Consider the following 16,477-nt stretch of genomic DNA (forward strand, 5'->3'; position numbering starts at 1 on the left):
CATCATTGTAACCTCTGCCACTCTTTGTCAGTAAGTCACAGAATCACACAGACTTTTACAAGAATCCTGAGAGTGTTACCTTTCCAATGACACCAGACACATCTCTGAGTCTCAAACTATGTGGGATCTATGCTGCTCACAACATGGGCATGTCGTTTAGGCTAACATAAAAAATAGGGGCGTGTATTAAGAGGTTAAGGCTTCTTCAACTTCACCACACAACGGCGGGGAGGGAGAAGAAAGCAACATCAGAGCAGTTGTTAACTCAAACTGCACTGAAGTTTGTGGCACAGGACAAATTGGCCGGTCGTGCTCCAAGATTTGCCTTGCTAAAGTATATCCCAAAGGTCAAACAGACAAAGCTATCAAGACCTACGTCATCCTAGATGACCAAAGCAATCGTCGCTAGCAAGGTCCATTTTGTTCGAGCTATTTAACATAGAGTGCAAACCATACTCTTACTATCTAAAGACGTGTTCTGGGATAGTGGAAACATCTGGGCGCAGAGCTGAAGACTTTGTGTTCGAGTCACTCAATGGAAGGGCCACAATCCCTCTCCCACCACTCATTGAGTGTAATGATATACTCGACAATCGGCCTGAAATCCCAACTCCAAATGCAGCTCGACATCATATTCATCTTCTCAAGGTAGCTGAGCATATTCCAGAGGTCGATCCTAAAGCTCCTGTTGCTTGGCAGAGATATAATAAGAGTGCACAAAGTTAGGGAACAAGTCAACGGGCCTCACAACGCCCCTTTTGCGCAACGCCTGGACCAAGGATGGGTTCTAGTTGGAGAAATCTGCTTAGGGAGTGCACACAAGCCAATGGTCAACACTTTTAAAACAACTGTGCTTGACAATGGTCGACCCTCACTCCTCCAGCCCTGCACAAGCTTCTTGCACATTAAAGAAAAGATCAATCATGGCACAGGGGCAAAAGATGGGATCTCAGAGTCTAGTAAAGCTGCAGAAGAATTGTTGGGACAAACTGTTTTCAATCACACTGAACGTGACAACAAGATGGCATCTTCGATCGAAGACGATATCTTTTTGAAACTGATGGACAAAGAAGTCTACAGAGTCTAATAGTCTAATAGTTGGGTTGCCCCGCTCCCATTTAGGCAACCAAGACAACGCTTGCATAACAACCGAGAACAAGCTGTCAAACGCTTTGCATCACTCCAACATAGCCTAAATAAGAGACCAGAGATGCAACAGCAATATGTGGCCTTCATGGGAAAAATATTTGAGAACGATCATGCGGAGGTAGCACCATCATTGGGTGAGAGTGAAGAATGCTGGTACCTGCCAACCTTTGGGGTGTTCCACCCACAAAAACCAGGCCACAGTGAAGAGTGTTTTTGACCCCTTGGGTTTTTTGGCCCCAGTCACAATCCAAGGCAGAGCCCTCCTCAGGGAACTCACAGCTGAGTTGTCTGACTGGGACACGCCGCTACCTGAAGATAAGCTCAGTAAGTGGAAGGTCTGGCAAGACTCACTTCAGGATCTGAGCTTCATGTACCACGTACATACACAGCAGCTTCTCTAGCCAAGGCAGCATATGTAGAGCTCTGTGTGTTTTCTGATGCATCTACCAAAGCCATCGGTGCTGTGGCTTACCTGAAGGCTGTACAAGAAGATGGAGAAGCTCACATTGGATTCGTCATGGGGAAGTCCAAACTTGCACCTCAGTCTGAACCAACTGTTCCAAGGCTTGAACTTTGTGCAGCAGTCCTAGTTGTGGAAATGGTAGACCTAATTCATGATGAATTGGACTTGAAGCTAGATTCCACAAAGTTCTACACAGACAGCAAAGTGGTTCTGGGTTACATCTATAATGAATCCAGACGCTTCTATGTTTATGTCCATAATAGAGTTCAGCGCATTCGCCAAACCACAAGGCCTGAACAATGGCACTATGTGCGCACTCAGGATAATCCTGCTGACCATGCATCAAGGGCCGTTCCTGCCTCACTTCTGGCACAGACAACATGGTTTACAGGACCCTATTTCCTGCTCAACTCTCCCAACAAACCAGAGCCAGTTCAGTCTTTTGACTTAGTCAAACCGGAGCTGGACGTGGATGTCCGTCCAACAGTGAGGAGCTATGCTACAAAAGTTCAAGAGACAGGCCTCAACACAGAACGCTTCCAAAGGTTCTCTAGCTTTGATTCTCTTGTGCAAGCTATAGCACTCCTAATTGACATTGCAAGGTCCTACAATCTCTCCAACAGCATGGACATGTATAAAGAATGGCATAAGTGTGATCTGCCTTGCACTCCAGAAGAATTATCTCAAGCGAAGGAAGTCATCATCACAGCTGTTCAGAGGAGAGCATTCCCAAAGGAATTTGAGGCTTTGATGATACACAAGTCAGTCCCTCCAAGCAGCAGTCTTCGCTGCCTCAGTCCAATCTTGCAGAACAATCTCATCTGTCTTGGAGGTCGACTGAAAAATGCTAACCTGGATATTAGAGAGAGGAACCCAATAATTCTCCCAAAAGATGATCATGTTTCCTTGTTACTTGTCAGACATCATCATGCTCAGGTCAAACACCAAGGCCGTCACCTGACAGAAGGAGCTGTCAGAACAGCGGGCCTATGGCTCTTAGGAGGGAAAAGGCTCATTATCTCAGTCTTACACAAATGTGTGACCTGCCGTAAACTTAGGGGCAAAATGCAAGAACAACGTATGGCAGATTTGCCACCAGAGCGCCTCCAAACCTGCCCTCCGTTCACGTAGGACGTCTTCGGACCCTGGTCCATCACCACTAGACGTACAAGGGGAGCTCCAGAGCTGTGCATATTGAGGTCATTGATTCACTGGACATTTCAAGCTGTATCAATGCTTTAAGGCGTTTCTTTGCAATAAGAACCTACCAAACAGCTAATGTCTGACTGCGGTACAAACTTCATAGGAGCATGTAAGGAGCTTGGAATGAGCAAAAACCAACCAGACGCCAGTGTGCAGAGGTACCTAAACCAACAAGGGTGCTCATGGGAATTCAACCCCCCACATGCTTCGCATACGGGTGGTTCTTGGGAACGGCTGATTGGGGTGGCCAGAAGAATTCTGGACTCAATGCTTCGTGAACAGCACACTAATGGCAGAAGTGACAGCTATTATTAACGCAAGGCCATTAATCCCAGTTTCAAATGACCCTGAGGATCCATTCATTCTGTCACCATCAAAGCTTTTAAACCAGAAAGTTGGAGTCCCACCTCCGCCAGGAGACTTTACAGACAAAGACCTCCTCACCAAGCAATGGAGACAAGTACAGGCTCTTGCCAACAAATTCTGGACCCATTGGAGTAGAGAGTATTTGCCAACTTTGCAGCACCGGAGGAAATGGACCAAAACACACCAAAACCTGAGAGAAGGAGACATTGTGCTTCTCAAAGACAGTCAAGCTGCCCGCAATAACTGGCCCATGGCTGTGATCACAAAGACCTTTCCTGGAGGAGATGGAAGAGTGAGAAAGGTGGAATTGAAGACCACAAATCAAGGACATTCAAAGACTTTTTTCAGACCAGTCTCAGAAGTGGTCTTGCTTCTTGTTAAAGACTGATGTTCATAGACCCACTTAGTTCACGGGGTGGTTGGTTAGTGGCCTCATAGAGGCCAGGCGGGGAGTGTGTTGCCTTTAAGGCATACATTTGAATGTGCTTTTATTTTGAAAGATTTTTATTTTGAAAGGCGTTTATCTTGCTAAGGGAGTTACCGGGTTCACAGTTTACTTCACGTTAGTTTGAGGGAGCCAGCTGAATCTGCTCACCTGTGTTTCTGTGTTCATCATGTGTAATCCACACTGTAAACGCCACAGAGGCAATGTCGTAAGTAAATAATTTCATAGTTGGATGCAGAAATTAATGTTAAAAAAAATATTATTTACATGAAAAGGCATTTGATTTGTTTGTATTAAAAATATTTCATTTATATCTATTTAAATTGAGGAAAAACATGTTGCAGAGTAAAATAGTGATTTTTGTATCTTGTCTTGTTACAGTTTTCACTCTGTCCGTGTAACATGATGTAAAAGAGCCACAGTAAACAGCAACTAAAGCTCACTACAACTCAAGTCATCATTTGCAAGGAAGAGTTTAGCTAGTTGTATAGCTGCAGTTCCTACACTGTAGTGAAGACAACATAACAATAACTCTCAGCATTTTTCACAGTGTTTGTATTTGTCTTTGTATAAGATGGAGTTTTTGGTTCTCCTGATGATGGTGACAGCCTGTGCTGCCAGACCTCAAGGTAAAATATATCTTCTTTATTTAACAGAGGGGAAAACAAACAAACAAACAAAAACAAAACAAAAACCCCATAAGAATAAAGATAGATGCAAGTGCCACAGGGTTCACTGGATATCTTGGTATGTTTGTTAGCATTCATTTACATTCATGACCAATTTTGTCCATAAGCATACATCTATCATCTTTGGCATAATGACTAGTTTGGTTTTTTTTTTAAAAAGTACTTGTTCAACAAGTGGGCAATCAGGATAAGTAAACAAGTCCAAGGTGCAAGTGCAGAGGCTAAGTCCATAAACAGGTAAGAGGTGATCAAACAAGGGCAGACATCAAAACAGGAAACAAATGTTGGAACACAGTAACCCAGGAAGAGCCTCCAGCTTAATTCATATATATTACATATATCATTTTAAAATGTATTTATTTTGCAGTTTAGTATTAGCCATGCTAGTGTCATGGCTCTAGGTAAAGTATACAGCAGATTCAACATGTTTCAGAATTGTTACCAATCAATAGTTATTATGATTTTAGTTATAAAATAATTATAGTTCATCGTTTCTCAAAACGTCTTTATATGAAACATTTTTGATAGAGTATGTCTAATGAATACCTGTTTTTGCTACTGTATAATTCATTTGTATCTTATATAGGCTAATTAACACTTTGCATCCTGATTTCTCTCACTTTTTAAGATCTGACTGGTAAAATGTTTACCTTCCCACAAGAAACCAACACAGCTCATGTAAGACTGACTACATCAAGACAGGTTTTGAGTGCTGTAACCGTCTGTTTCAGGTAACACTGTGTTGACTATGCAAAATAAATGAAACAACCCACTGTACAGTATCTGTGACAATAAAAAGCATCATGCATGACAATTTTTTGTTATGCCTACAGGTCGTTTACAGACCTCAGGAGAGTCCACTCTTTTTTCTCTTTGGCCACAACATCTGTTTTCAATGACTTCCTCATTTCGAGGAACACTGCAAACAATGAGCTTGAAGTGTGGGTAAGGGATAAGCCTGCACTAATTGGAGGGCATGACTACAAGCTGAACACATGGCACTCTATCTGTTCAACATGGGACTCTGCGTCTGGACTGGCGCAGCTGTGGTTAGATGGAAAACCCTCCAGTAGGAAATTCGTCAGCTCTGGATCAAACATCAACGGACCCATTATAATTGTTTTAGGACAGGTACAGATGTGTTTCTAACATAAGCACCACACTGAAATGAATAGTTATAAGTTTTAGGAAATAGGCTCATTGGCTAGAGAGTTAGATTAAAAGATTGATCAAACTCTCATGTCTAGAAAAAGGGGAAAATAGCTTGGCTGGCTCTGTCCAGAAGTCAAGTTAAAGTTAATATTAGCCTATCAGCACCTCTAAAGCTAACTAATTAACATCTTGCATCTTTTTTTTTAACCCTTAGATAAATAAATAAATGTAAATATAAAGACAGACAAAAAAATTAAAAAACAAGGAAAAAGATAGTCACATACACCAAGCAAAACTTCATTTGTGGAGCAAAAAATTAACTAGTAACTGAGGGTTTGATGCTTTGTGTCAAAATAACAGAACATGTATTTGAGGCTGAAGAAGTAAGTAAGTGGATTTGACTTTGGCAAACAAATTAAGACTAAGATCATCTCATCATGTCAAGGTTTTCTCACAGGTAAAGAACAGATTAACAGTTTCTACAGCAGGTACAAGAGCTGTCAGTATCTGTGTTGGAAATGCAATATTTGTAATGTGAAGAAGAAGCTTTCAAGCAGCAAATAATATGAATGCATAACCTCCAAATGAATTAATCTAACTGACTTCTGGCTCCAACTAAATATTTCAACTGAACTTAGACATGAGTAGTAATAATCTTCTCATGTAACTCAATAAGAAGAATATATTGTACCGTATAGCTGTAATGTTTTTGGGATTTTTTTCAGGACCAGGATTCCTATGGTGGAGGGTTTGACAGTACGCAGTCGTTTGTTGGCATGATGTCTGATGTCCACATGTGGGACTACGTCCTTTCCCCCTGTGAGATACAGAACTACGTTAAGGAATCACTTTCCACCTCAGGAAATGTGCTCAACTGGAAGGCGCTGGAGTTCCAGACCATAGGAAGAGTGCTGGTAGAAGATAAACAGATCTGTCACTAAAGTCACAATGATGCTCCATATATGGTTTTACATACCTTTTTCCTAACTGTGTCTTCTATAGAATTGATTTCACTGACTGTGTAATTAGTAACTATATAAATGTGTATATATTTGTATGCAATGTCCCCAATACAAGAGAAGTAGCCTGTATGCTGCTGTTTATCTCTGCTTGAGGTTAGCAGTTTAAGGCTACATTAGCCACTACCCTAAATCTCTGACCAAACTATTGGCTGCATTGTATAATGTAAGATTTGACAAGGAAGAAGAATGTATCTAGTACTAAAGACTGTTGTCTGGTCTAACTTTGATTTTGCATCACCACAACAACACATTTGTTTCAGTCATTATGCTATGGCAGTAATGCAGCTGGAAAGTGTATCTATTTAGCAAATTATCTTGTTGAATATAAAAACCTTTCTGAATAAACCTTTATATCTTTTTACTGACCTGCTAAAAATGTCTATGTACTACAGGGGAATAATTCATATATTTAAACTTTTTCAGGCAATATGATGATTTTCCTTTGGTTTTCAGATAATTTAATGTGAAGGAAAAAATAAAGACAAAGACAAAGTGGATAGTCATTCTTCAACATAACAACCTCAATATCTGTGTACCCCAGTTTGCCTTTATAAGTCTGTAACCCTATATATTATTACATTTTAGTTTTCTTTTCTTTTCTTTTTTTTTTTTGCTTGCTGAGATCCAACCTTTGATTTTTCTGTATTAACTGTGTTTGCCAGAGAAATGAGCTGAGGATTTGGATGGTTTTATTAGATACACTCACCAAGTGCTTTACCATTTTCTCACTATTCACACGATCTAACAAATGTACATTCTAAAGATGAATCTAGGGTTTGTTTTTAAAAAAAAAAGGATCTGTGTCTTTACCTACAGCGTATATATGCTAATATTGAGGTGAGCATTCATGGCTTGACACACATAATATTATTACGGGTTTCAGAGTTGTCTATGTGTGTGAAATTAAACATGAGTGGAAATTATTAATAAAAGATAGCTTGTTTCACAGCTTTTCTGTATGTTGTTGCATCTTAATTCTTTCCCAGGGCGATATTGGAATACTCTCATTTTATATCAGCATGCACACACACACACACACACACACACACACACACACACACACACACACACACACACACACACACACACACACAAGCAGGAAATAGGCTAAAATAAACAGCAGTTCTTTGGTAATGGGAGAATAATGCAATGCGAGAAGGTGTAAAGGATTGCAGATTGTTTGTGCAGATAATATTGTTAGATGCTAGATAACAGGATGTTTCTGACTAAATGTTCTGCTTTGGGCAGAGAAGGTGCAGCATATTTCTCTCGTGTAGCAACAGTCTGTCATAGCGACAGCTGCTCTTTTCCCTCTTCTTCCTCTGGATCTTCTGATTAATTTATGTGTTGTGCATAAACTACTAACCTCTCCTGCCTTTCTGCACCTGTCCACAAGTTACTTGACACTCGTTATTGGAGTGTACAAATTGCACTCTATTGTGTTGTTGAAAATAGTTGCTCATAAGTAAGACTTTATATGCACAGAAATCTGATTCAAAGGGTCCAAAATTCAGAAATCAGTTTTGTGCCACTGTTTCTATTTATGTAAACAGGCTGGAATTGTTATGTTTTATAAATAAACTTTATCAGATATAAAAACCTGTTCAAGCCTCAAGTAACAACTATGACTGAAAAGTATTGCCTTGTTCCTCTGTCTCTGTGTCTTGTCCACCAACTCTATCTTGTCCTGTCTGGAAACTCATTCAAATTCATGGAGTTTGTCCCTGCTGAGTTGAGTGGTCTCTGTCTAGTCGTCTCGGTCTGATCCCTCTCCAGGGTTCATCCCTCCAGCTGATCTGATGCCTCTTTCTTGGAAACATTCTCTCTGAGCTGCAGGCTTCTGGAAAGAAGAGCATGCTGACTCCTCCCTCACACAAGCCCTCTGCAGAGAGGATATAACATTTGGATGTAACAGTGCAGACAGGCCCTTGATGTTCTGCTGCAGCACATCATATTTGCTGATAGAGAGGTTAGAACACCCCTGATAACTGATAGAGGTTGATGATCAGAGGTCAACCTTGAATCTGTACACATGTAGGAAAGGCACAAGCTGACATTAGAAAAGAAAGAAAGATTTCAAACATCATGAAAAAGTTCTTACTAAACAAAACTATTATAGCTGCCATATTTAAATTTCAGACATTGTTTTTAAGGTGCTTTTAGCTCATTTGTGATTGTTGCTCAGAGATTACTTCATTTTGTCAAACACCTTGTAAGTAAATATGCCTCCCAAAAGTGCAAATAAGATATCTGATCCTATTTTAAGATGAACCAAAATAATATTTGGCAGTCTAGTCTAGTTGCAGGAAACTTGAGAGAAAGGAATTAAAGTCACAATATTCAATGTTGCACATGTAGCAAATTATGGATATTATAAGATATTTAAAAATATTAAATATGTCACAGTCTGTTCTGCTCTTCTCCTGCTGCTGGTAACTTTCCATTCACCACACCCCTGCTCTACTCCTGCTAATCAGCCACACCCACCTCATCAGTTAACTCTGTTCACCTGGGCACTCAGCTGCAGCTCATCAGTAATCACCTGGACTTTCAGCTGCACCCAAGCTATAATCAAGCCAGTATATATACTCCTGTTGTCCTCTCACTCTTGGCCAGATCGTCAAATTTGCAATTTTTACATGCCAGACCTTCCAGCAATTGTTCACGGACTGATTCCCTGGTTTTGACCTCCTCTCCTCGTGTCTTCCCCGGTAAATGCACCAGCCTTCTGTCCCTGACCTCGAGTATTGCCTGTGGCTTTGTGGTGTCCTCCGGCTTCGAGCCTGTCAGGAGAGCCCAGAACTTCCAGCTTGGTCAACCTCATGTCCGTGAGTGCTACTGGCATTATCTTACCTGCTGCCAACTCTGTCTTCAGTAATCCTGAGCCCTGCCTGTTGCCCTACACATTCTGTCTATACCTGTTCAGTTACCTTGCGGACTATAATAAAGATCATTTCAAACTGCTCACTGGTGTTCTGTGCTGCAACTGGGTCCTACCACCTCCACCCGTTACAAAATATAGCTCTCATAATCAGGGGCACCACCGGAAATATTTAATTGGTTGTTGATTAACCACTGAATCAATAAATCATAAAATGTAATAAATCAATACATTTCTGAATCAGTTAAATATCTAAAGTTCATGGCTCTAAGGTTCAATAGATCCCCTGTATCCAGTGCTTAATTTGTAAATCATAAGGTGCCAGGTTACAGTGTCGGCATGTACACGAGTAAAAAAACACAAACGCGTGAAGTCTATATTTAAAACAGAAATCCTTAACTTACCTTCGACGACAAACTTTGAGGCCTTTCGTCGAACTTCATTTTTCTCTGCTTTGGAAATATTTGCAGGATACTGGCCTTTAGTTTTATAAACCAGAATAGTGTGATATAAGACTGTATCCATGTTGCTGTCAATACACCTGTCACTCTCGATTTCTGGGTCCTTAAAGGGGCCCCCACAAATTTGGGGTGGCGCAGTGGTGTAACGTCATTTGCATGATTGATTATTATTATTATGATTATTGCAAAATTGGAAAATAGAGCTAAACTAAATGCATTTAGCATCACATGCTGTTTGTATGTATATAATTTATAATAAAATGGCTTGATCTAATATTTAAACATGTAGTCTTGATCATATTCAGTTACACTAAAAGTTGGGACAAATGCAGTTAATATACATCTCCATTTACTTCTTATACAGAGATGCTGATGCAATTCAGTGTAAAACAAAATGCATTAACTAATGTTGATAATACTCTCATGAAAGTGATGTGTTTCATGGATGTGACACTTTCCTGGTGGGAGATAGCAGGGGGTGCATTTCCTGGCAGACTGACCTGCCAGGAAATGCACCCCCCCCCCCCCCCCAAAAGCCCTTTCTGGTGGTCCCAGCATCCAATACTTTTGAGAGTATAGTCATAGGACAGGTGTTGATAAGTGGAGTGAGGTGAGTAAGTATCCTGGATATGAAAATATATACACACACACACAGAGGAGTTTATATTCAATGATAAGTAGACCAAGAAAAAAAACAACACACTGACACTTCAATATATATATATATATATACACTCACACAAACACATACTTAGGAGTTTATATTATATATATTTACAAATATTATGGAAGACAACACGGTAAGCAGGCTTAATTAATTAATGACATCAATAACCATTTACCCGATTTTTGTTATCTGTGACTGTGATTGTGGGAAAGTATGACTATTGTGGAATCCATGAGCGCATTTAAACATGAATCATTAACACAAAACTGGACGCTAAACAGAACGTGACATGGAATGAGAATATAATTTTTGTCATTGTGTGTACGTTGTCATTTGTAGTAAATTAAACATGAGCATTTAGTCCTTTTTGACATTTACTCGTGAATAAGAGATCTGTGAGTAATATATGTCCGTTTGGTAGTAGTTTAACGCGTCTGTCTTCACATGCGCGTTCCCGCGACGAGGGGGTGCTTAATACGGCACAACACCGGAACATATAGAGAAAACGTGCTGAAAACAACATGAAAATGCCCACTTGCCACGCTGTGGGACTTACAAGCCTCAATTTCAAATAATATCCATGGTACAAATGTTATGACGATAATTTACAATTATTTTAGACTATACTCCGCACAGCACAGGCCAATGCCCACATCACCACAGGTGGGACTTACAGTATACAGTCAACAGGTCTAATGTGTAAAACAAAGCTTTTACTAAATCACACATATCTTCCATTATTATTATTCAAAGATTGGCACGGCGGCCTATTAATAGACAGTAGACTCACCATATTTAGTTGTCCAAAACACCCCACATCACGAGCATGTCGCTGGACGTCCCACACTCCTCTCCTGCTGAATCTTCCTGCTGTAAGCCAGCTGATGTCGTGGTTCCCGCCTCTTGCTCCGGCTGTTGTACCGGGCTTGCTGATGCCAGGGTACCCGGCTGTTGTACTGGGCTAGCTGATGCCAGGGTTCCCGCCTCTTGCTCCGGGCTAGCTGATGCCAGGGTACCCGCTTGTTGCTCCGGCTTTTGTCCCGGGCTAACTGATGCCAGGGTACCCGCCTGTTGCTCCGGCTGTTGTACCGGGCTAGCTGATGCCACGGTACCCGCCTGTTGCTACGGCTGTTGGTGGTTCACTTGGCTGACTGCTAGCACTGTACTGGCTCCTGCTCCGGCTGGCGGTGAACCTGACCAGCTGTAGCCACGGTGCCAGCCTCCTGCCCCGGCTTGGCTAGCTGTCGGTGAACCCGGCTAGCTGTTGCCATGGTGCCAGCCTCTTGCCCCGGCTTGGCTAGCCGTTGGTGAACCTGGCTAGCTGTTGCGGCGCCAGCCTCCTGCTGCAGCCGGTTTTGACCATCAACATGACCGCTGCAGCTGCCCTCGTCGCCGCTTGTGGAGGCTTTTCTGACTCGTTTTGAAGTGTCATGCAACTCTTCCTTCTTTCTGAAAAAAGAAAAGTAAATTTAACCTCTTAATGCACGCTGTTCCGCCTACGGGACGGGAGGTAGTGATGTTACCTGTGACACCAACGATTCGAAGCGTGTATCAGAAAAATGAACCACCGAGCAGTGAACAAACTGTGTCGGAGCGTGATTCGTTTGATGATGATCACATGACCAATGACGTCCGAAGCTTCATTTGTCACGCACGCCCACATGACTGGTTCAAATCAGCGCTTGTGGGTTGTGTAGGAGTTGGTGCGGTATATAAGGCCTGCTGAATTCTCGTTGGAAACGCCTCACGGATAGTCAGGTGGCTTGCGCACTCGCTTCTCAAATGAGTGATCACAGTTCGAGTCCCACAATGGGCTTGGTGGATATCTACATTTACCCTCTCTCTCTCTCTTTTCACCTTTATTATTTATTATTTTCATTATATTATCACGACAATTATACTACCGGGATTACTGAAACTTATTAGCTACTAATTTGCTTTAATACACAATGTCAAACTACACATTATTACCCCTGTTTTTTAGTAATGATATAATAATTAATTACTTAATAATAATGATATTTGAAAGATATATATATATATATATATTCATGTATTCATATATATATATGTATATATATATATATTTATTCATTTATTTATATATAATGTTCCACACTGTGGGACAAATAAAAGTCTTTATCTCATCTGATCATTTAACAATGTGCTTTATTATATTACAGACAATACTGTCCACAAGCACTCTTTATAAACACCATTCAAGGCCTCTGAACTACATCACAATGGCCCCAATGCAATATCGCTCTATCACCATTAGAGGTCCTCATGGAGTTTTGAAGCTTCGAACCATGAACCTTTTTTCAATACAATTGCATTGAAAGCGTCATTGGTTCGGAAAGCTTCATTTCGCCATCACTACACGCCGGTTACGCTTGGAGTTTGTTTATGGACAGTCAAACCTGATAGCTTAGTGTCATACACATAGACTATTGGCTAAAAGGTTATCAACTTCATTTCACCGAATATTTCCATAGGCTAGAACAGCTGTCAATCAAAGCCATGTCGTCATTGTTGTCGGTCACATGTCCTCATTGGCTTTGGAGACATGTACTGCCTAATCCTAAACACCGATTGGCTTGTGTGTGGTGTCGTCAGAAGCAGAAGAGGCTCACGGTCGTAAACATCTAGTCACGTGTACTCTGAGATGAACGCGCAGGTCAGGAAATGACGTAAACGGACCGTATATGGTTTGTTATTTGTGTTATTACGTTACGTGTTGGACTAACTACATGGACATATTGAGGAAAGTATTCCGGTTTTATGGAAACGGATTTCATATTTCACAAGAATGGATACTTGGCGAGCTGTACAGAAAGTCCTGAGTCATAAGATGATCGTTGTGGATAAAGGGAAGACTTTGAAGGTATGTAGGCATTATAGCTTTTCTCACTTAGCTGAGGGGCTAGCCGAGCTAATCGCTAATACTATTACGGCTGTGAGCAACCATATGAGTCGTGAGTGGTCTTGAATGAATCAGGACAATCTAAGCTTTCCAGCAATGTACGGCATGAATATATATGTTTAAGGGTTGGTGTTTAAAACATTCAGAAGAACGTGTCGCTACCTCTTAACATCCGTCCCGTCCCATAGACGGAACAGCGTGCGTTAAGAGGTTAATAACTTTCTGGAGAGATCTCAGCGTTGGCCACACATCAAAATCCTCAAAAAGGTCAAAAACAGGCTCAATGCAAAACTTAATGACGTGCTTACTTAAAAAGGCCTTTTCTCTGTATGTTTGCTGACAACAATTACAAGATTACAAAAACTTAAGAAAATTTAGATAAAGGATAAGCTGGCATTGATATCAAGCTGCCATTCATTAAAACCTGAAAAGGATTAATATGATCCAGCATTACACGTTATTCTACTTATTCCATAATAGATAATTGATTATCACCATAATGTAAACATAACATCAATGTAACACTTTCTCACATTAAGTAAACATTCTCATATCAACCAAAGGAGACAGTATAATGACAGTTCTTCAAATACCCACTTATCAGTGATCACTGTAATAGTTGTTACAATGGAGATTTCTTTAGGTAATTGATACTGATATAAGTAATTGGTATTGTTTAAACCATACTATTTACTAAGATGTTCTTGTTTAAGTTTTAAAACACTAATTTTCTCACTTGCTCTGTGTGGTTTCCCGACACACAGAGGGGTAAGTCAAGAATGTGCAGTGTCTTTTAATTTATGACGGTCAATCTGATGGTAGAAATGGGGAGTGAAGTCTTTCCGATAAGTTATGACATCCGAAGGAAACCCCAAAATCTGCCTTTCGTTACTTTTATGTAGTTCTTTTCACTTTGGGTTACTCCATGGAATGTTAATGGATCTTTGTTTGTCCAAGAGAGAGACCATGTCAGTCTCTATATCAAACCTGGTCCAATTTACTCATCTCAGGGTCAAAGGTGACTCTGACCAGATAATGTTCTGAGAATGTACTGATGCTGTGTCCGCTACACACACCACATTCTGACACAGACTTCAAGTATCTATCAATTGTAATATATAATATATAATCATTTCATTGGCCAGACCCTCTGTTTTCATTGACTTCATGATTACGACGCATGCTGCAAGTGATGTGATTGATCTCAACGTCAGGGACAAAAAGACAGTTTGTACTGGACTACAAGCTGAACAACTGGATTTTTATGTCTTCCACGTGAAATTCTGTGTCTAGACTGGTGCAGGAGTGGTTAGATGGAAATCCCTCAATTAGAAAATTTGGCAGATCAGAAATCAGAAGACACCTTATTATTTTGGGTGAGATAATATTTTACTGTTTAGTTTTATAATACTCCAACAAATTCTGTTGATCAGTGATTTTGGATTCGACTCTATAAGACTTAACCTCTGTAGGACCAGGATTCCCTTGGTGGATTGTTTAACATTACGCAGTCATACGCTGGCATGGGATCTGATGTTCACGTGTGGGACTACGTCATTTCCCCTTGTGAGATCCTGAAATACATAGATGATCTAAATTTCACCCCAGGAAATGTGCTCAACTGAAGAGCGCTCAAGTTCCAGACCAAGAGTGCTGATAGAAGATAAACAGCTGATTTGTCGCTAAAGTCATACTAAAACAGAACTGTAAATGATGTGATGTCAATGACCGTCTAATTCTAATAAGTGAACATGACAGTGCAGTGTATATGATATATCTCGGGTCTGTCATATGTGCTGTTAGCTGCTTTAATATCTTTTGTGATCCTGAAAATGCATTAAAATGGCAGCTCATATCCAATCTTTTATATCCATCTGACATGAAACCTTAAATAATAAATAGCACTCTGCCATCTGTTGACAACGTCCTGGACAACAGCTCAACATACTTTGATGCAAGACATGTCTGCACTTCGTTATAGTTTATGCATTACATCTGTCTACTATTAATATATAGGTTATTATAAATTAAATCCATTGAGTTGCTGCATCAGTATCCAGGACACATTTATACCTCTACTCAAATAATTTTTCTCCTTCTCCATGCAGTGTCAGATTCACAAAACCATTTAATTTCTACCTAGGTCTCCAGATGAATAAAGTTAACGAACAAATAAGAACCACTGCCTAAAAAAAAAAGAAGAAATTGCACATTTTGGTTAATGCATATTTTCACATTCTTGCCAAGAGTTCGATAAGAAAATGTATAATACTCTGACGTCTTTACAGTAAGAGTCTCTGACAGCCTAGAAATGTAACTCTTAGCCAGAAAGCAAATAGGGGTATTAACTATATAATGTATAACTACTGATTGAGATTGTTTACTTGTGACTAGTTAATGTAGTGATAACCTTGTGGTCATGGTGCCTGCATTACTATATAAGTATAAGATTGTCATCACTTTTGGACAACAACCACTCATTTTGCCAATGATTTATGATTCAATGGTTAATATCAGAACATAGGAAGTTGAATGTCTGCATGTTAAGACTACTGACTCGTGACTACTGTATATACCTCCTCTTTTTATGGCTTTTTCATTCTTCTTTTTATGACTCTCCCTCATTTTAATTCTTTCTCCTAAGCCTTCTTCAGAGTAATACATCATAGTGGTCTCATTTGTGAATGCTCAGTATTACTTGTACTTTAGGCAAGCAAAACTAAAAACGTTCATAACTTCTGCAATATTTAAAGCTTGACCATAAATATACCAGATAAAATATAAATATAAAATCAGAAAAAGTCAGTAAAAAAATGATGAACTCTAAAATAAACAAACAAACAAAAACACTCATTGACCTTTGCTGACAACCAGTCTTTGTCATTTTTGATCACATTGATTTCTCTGAAGGAGTTGTAACATTTGCTCAAACTATAGCACTGGTGATGCTGCATAGGCTACTTGCAAACCTCCAGGGACTTTTACAATACAATGGCTACACGATACGAGGTGTAGCAGTAACTCTAGTACCCTAAACACCTCTCTTTTGACATTCC

General features: G+C 40.2%; 2 protein-coding genes across 2 annotated transcripts in view; one reads left to right on the top strand and one right to left on the bottom strand.

Moving 5' to 3' along the window:
• The window catches only part of LOC128366018 (protein FAM8A1-like), a 305,711-nt gene that overhangs the window by 94,173 nt on the left and 195,061 nt on the right, over positions 1–16,477 (bottom strand). The window lies entirely within an intron of this gene.
• Positions 4,195–6,408, top strand: LOC128366025 (C-reactive protein-like). The gene is made up of 4 exons (XM_053326673.1): positions 4,195–4,255; positions 4,944–5,046; positions 5,149–5,446; positions 6,193–6,408. Exons 1-4 carry the CDS (start codon positions 4,201–4,203, stop codon positions 6,406–6,408), a joined length of 672 nt encoding a protein of 223 aa, XP_053182648.1. The 5' UTR covers positions 4,195–4,200.

Source organism: Scomber japonicus, chromosome 10 (assembly GCF_027409825.1).
Source record: "Scomber japonicus isolate fScoJap1 chromosome 10, fScoJap1.pri, whole genome shotgun sequence".
Classification (NCBI taxonomy): Eukaryota; Metazoa; Chordata; class Actinopteri; order Scombriformes; family Scombridae; genus Scomber; species Scomber japonicus.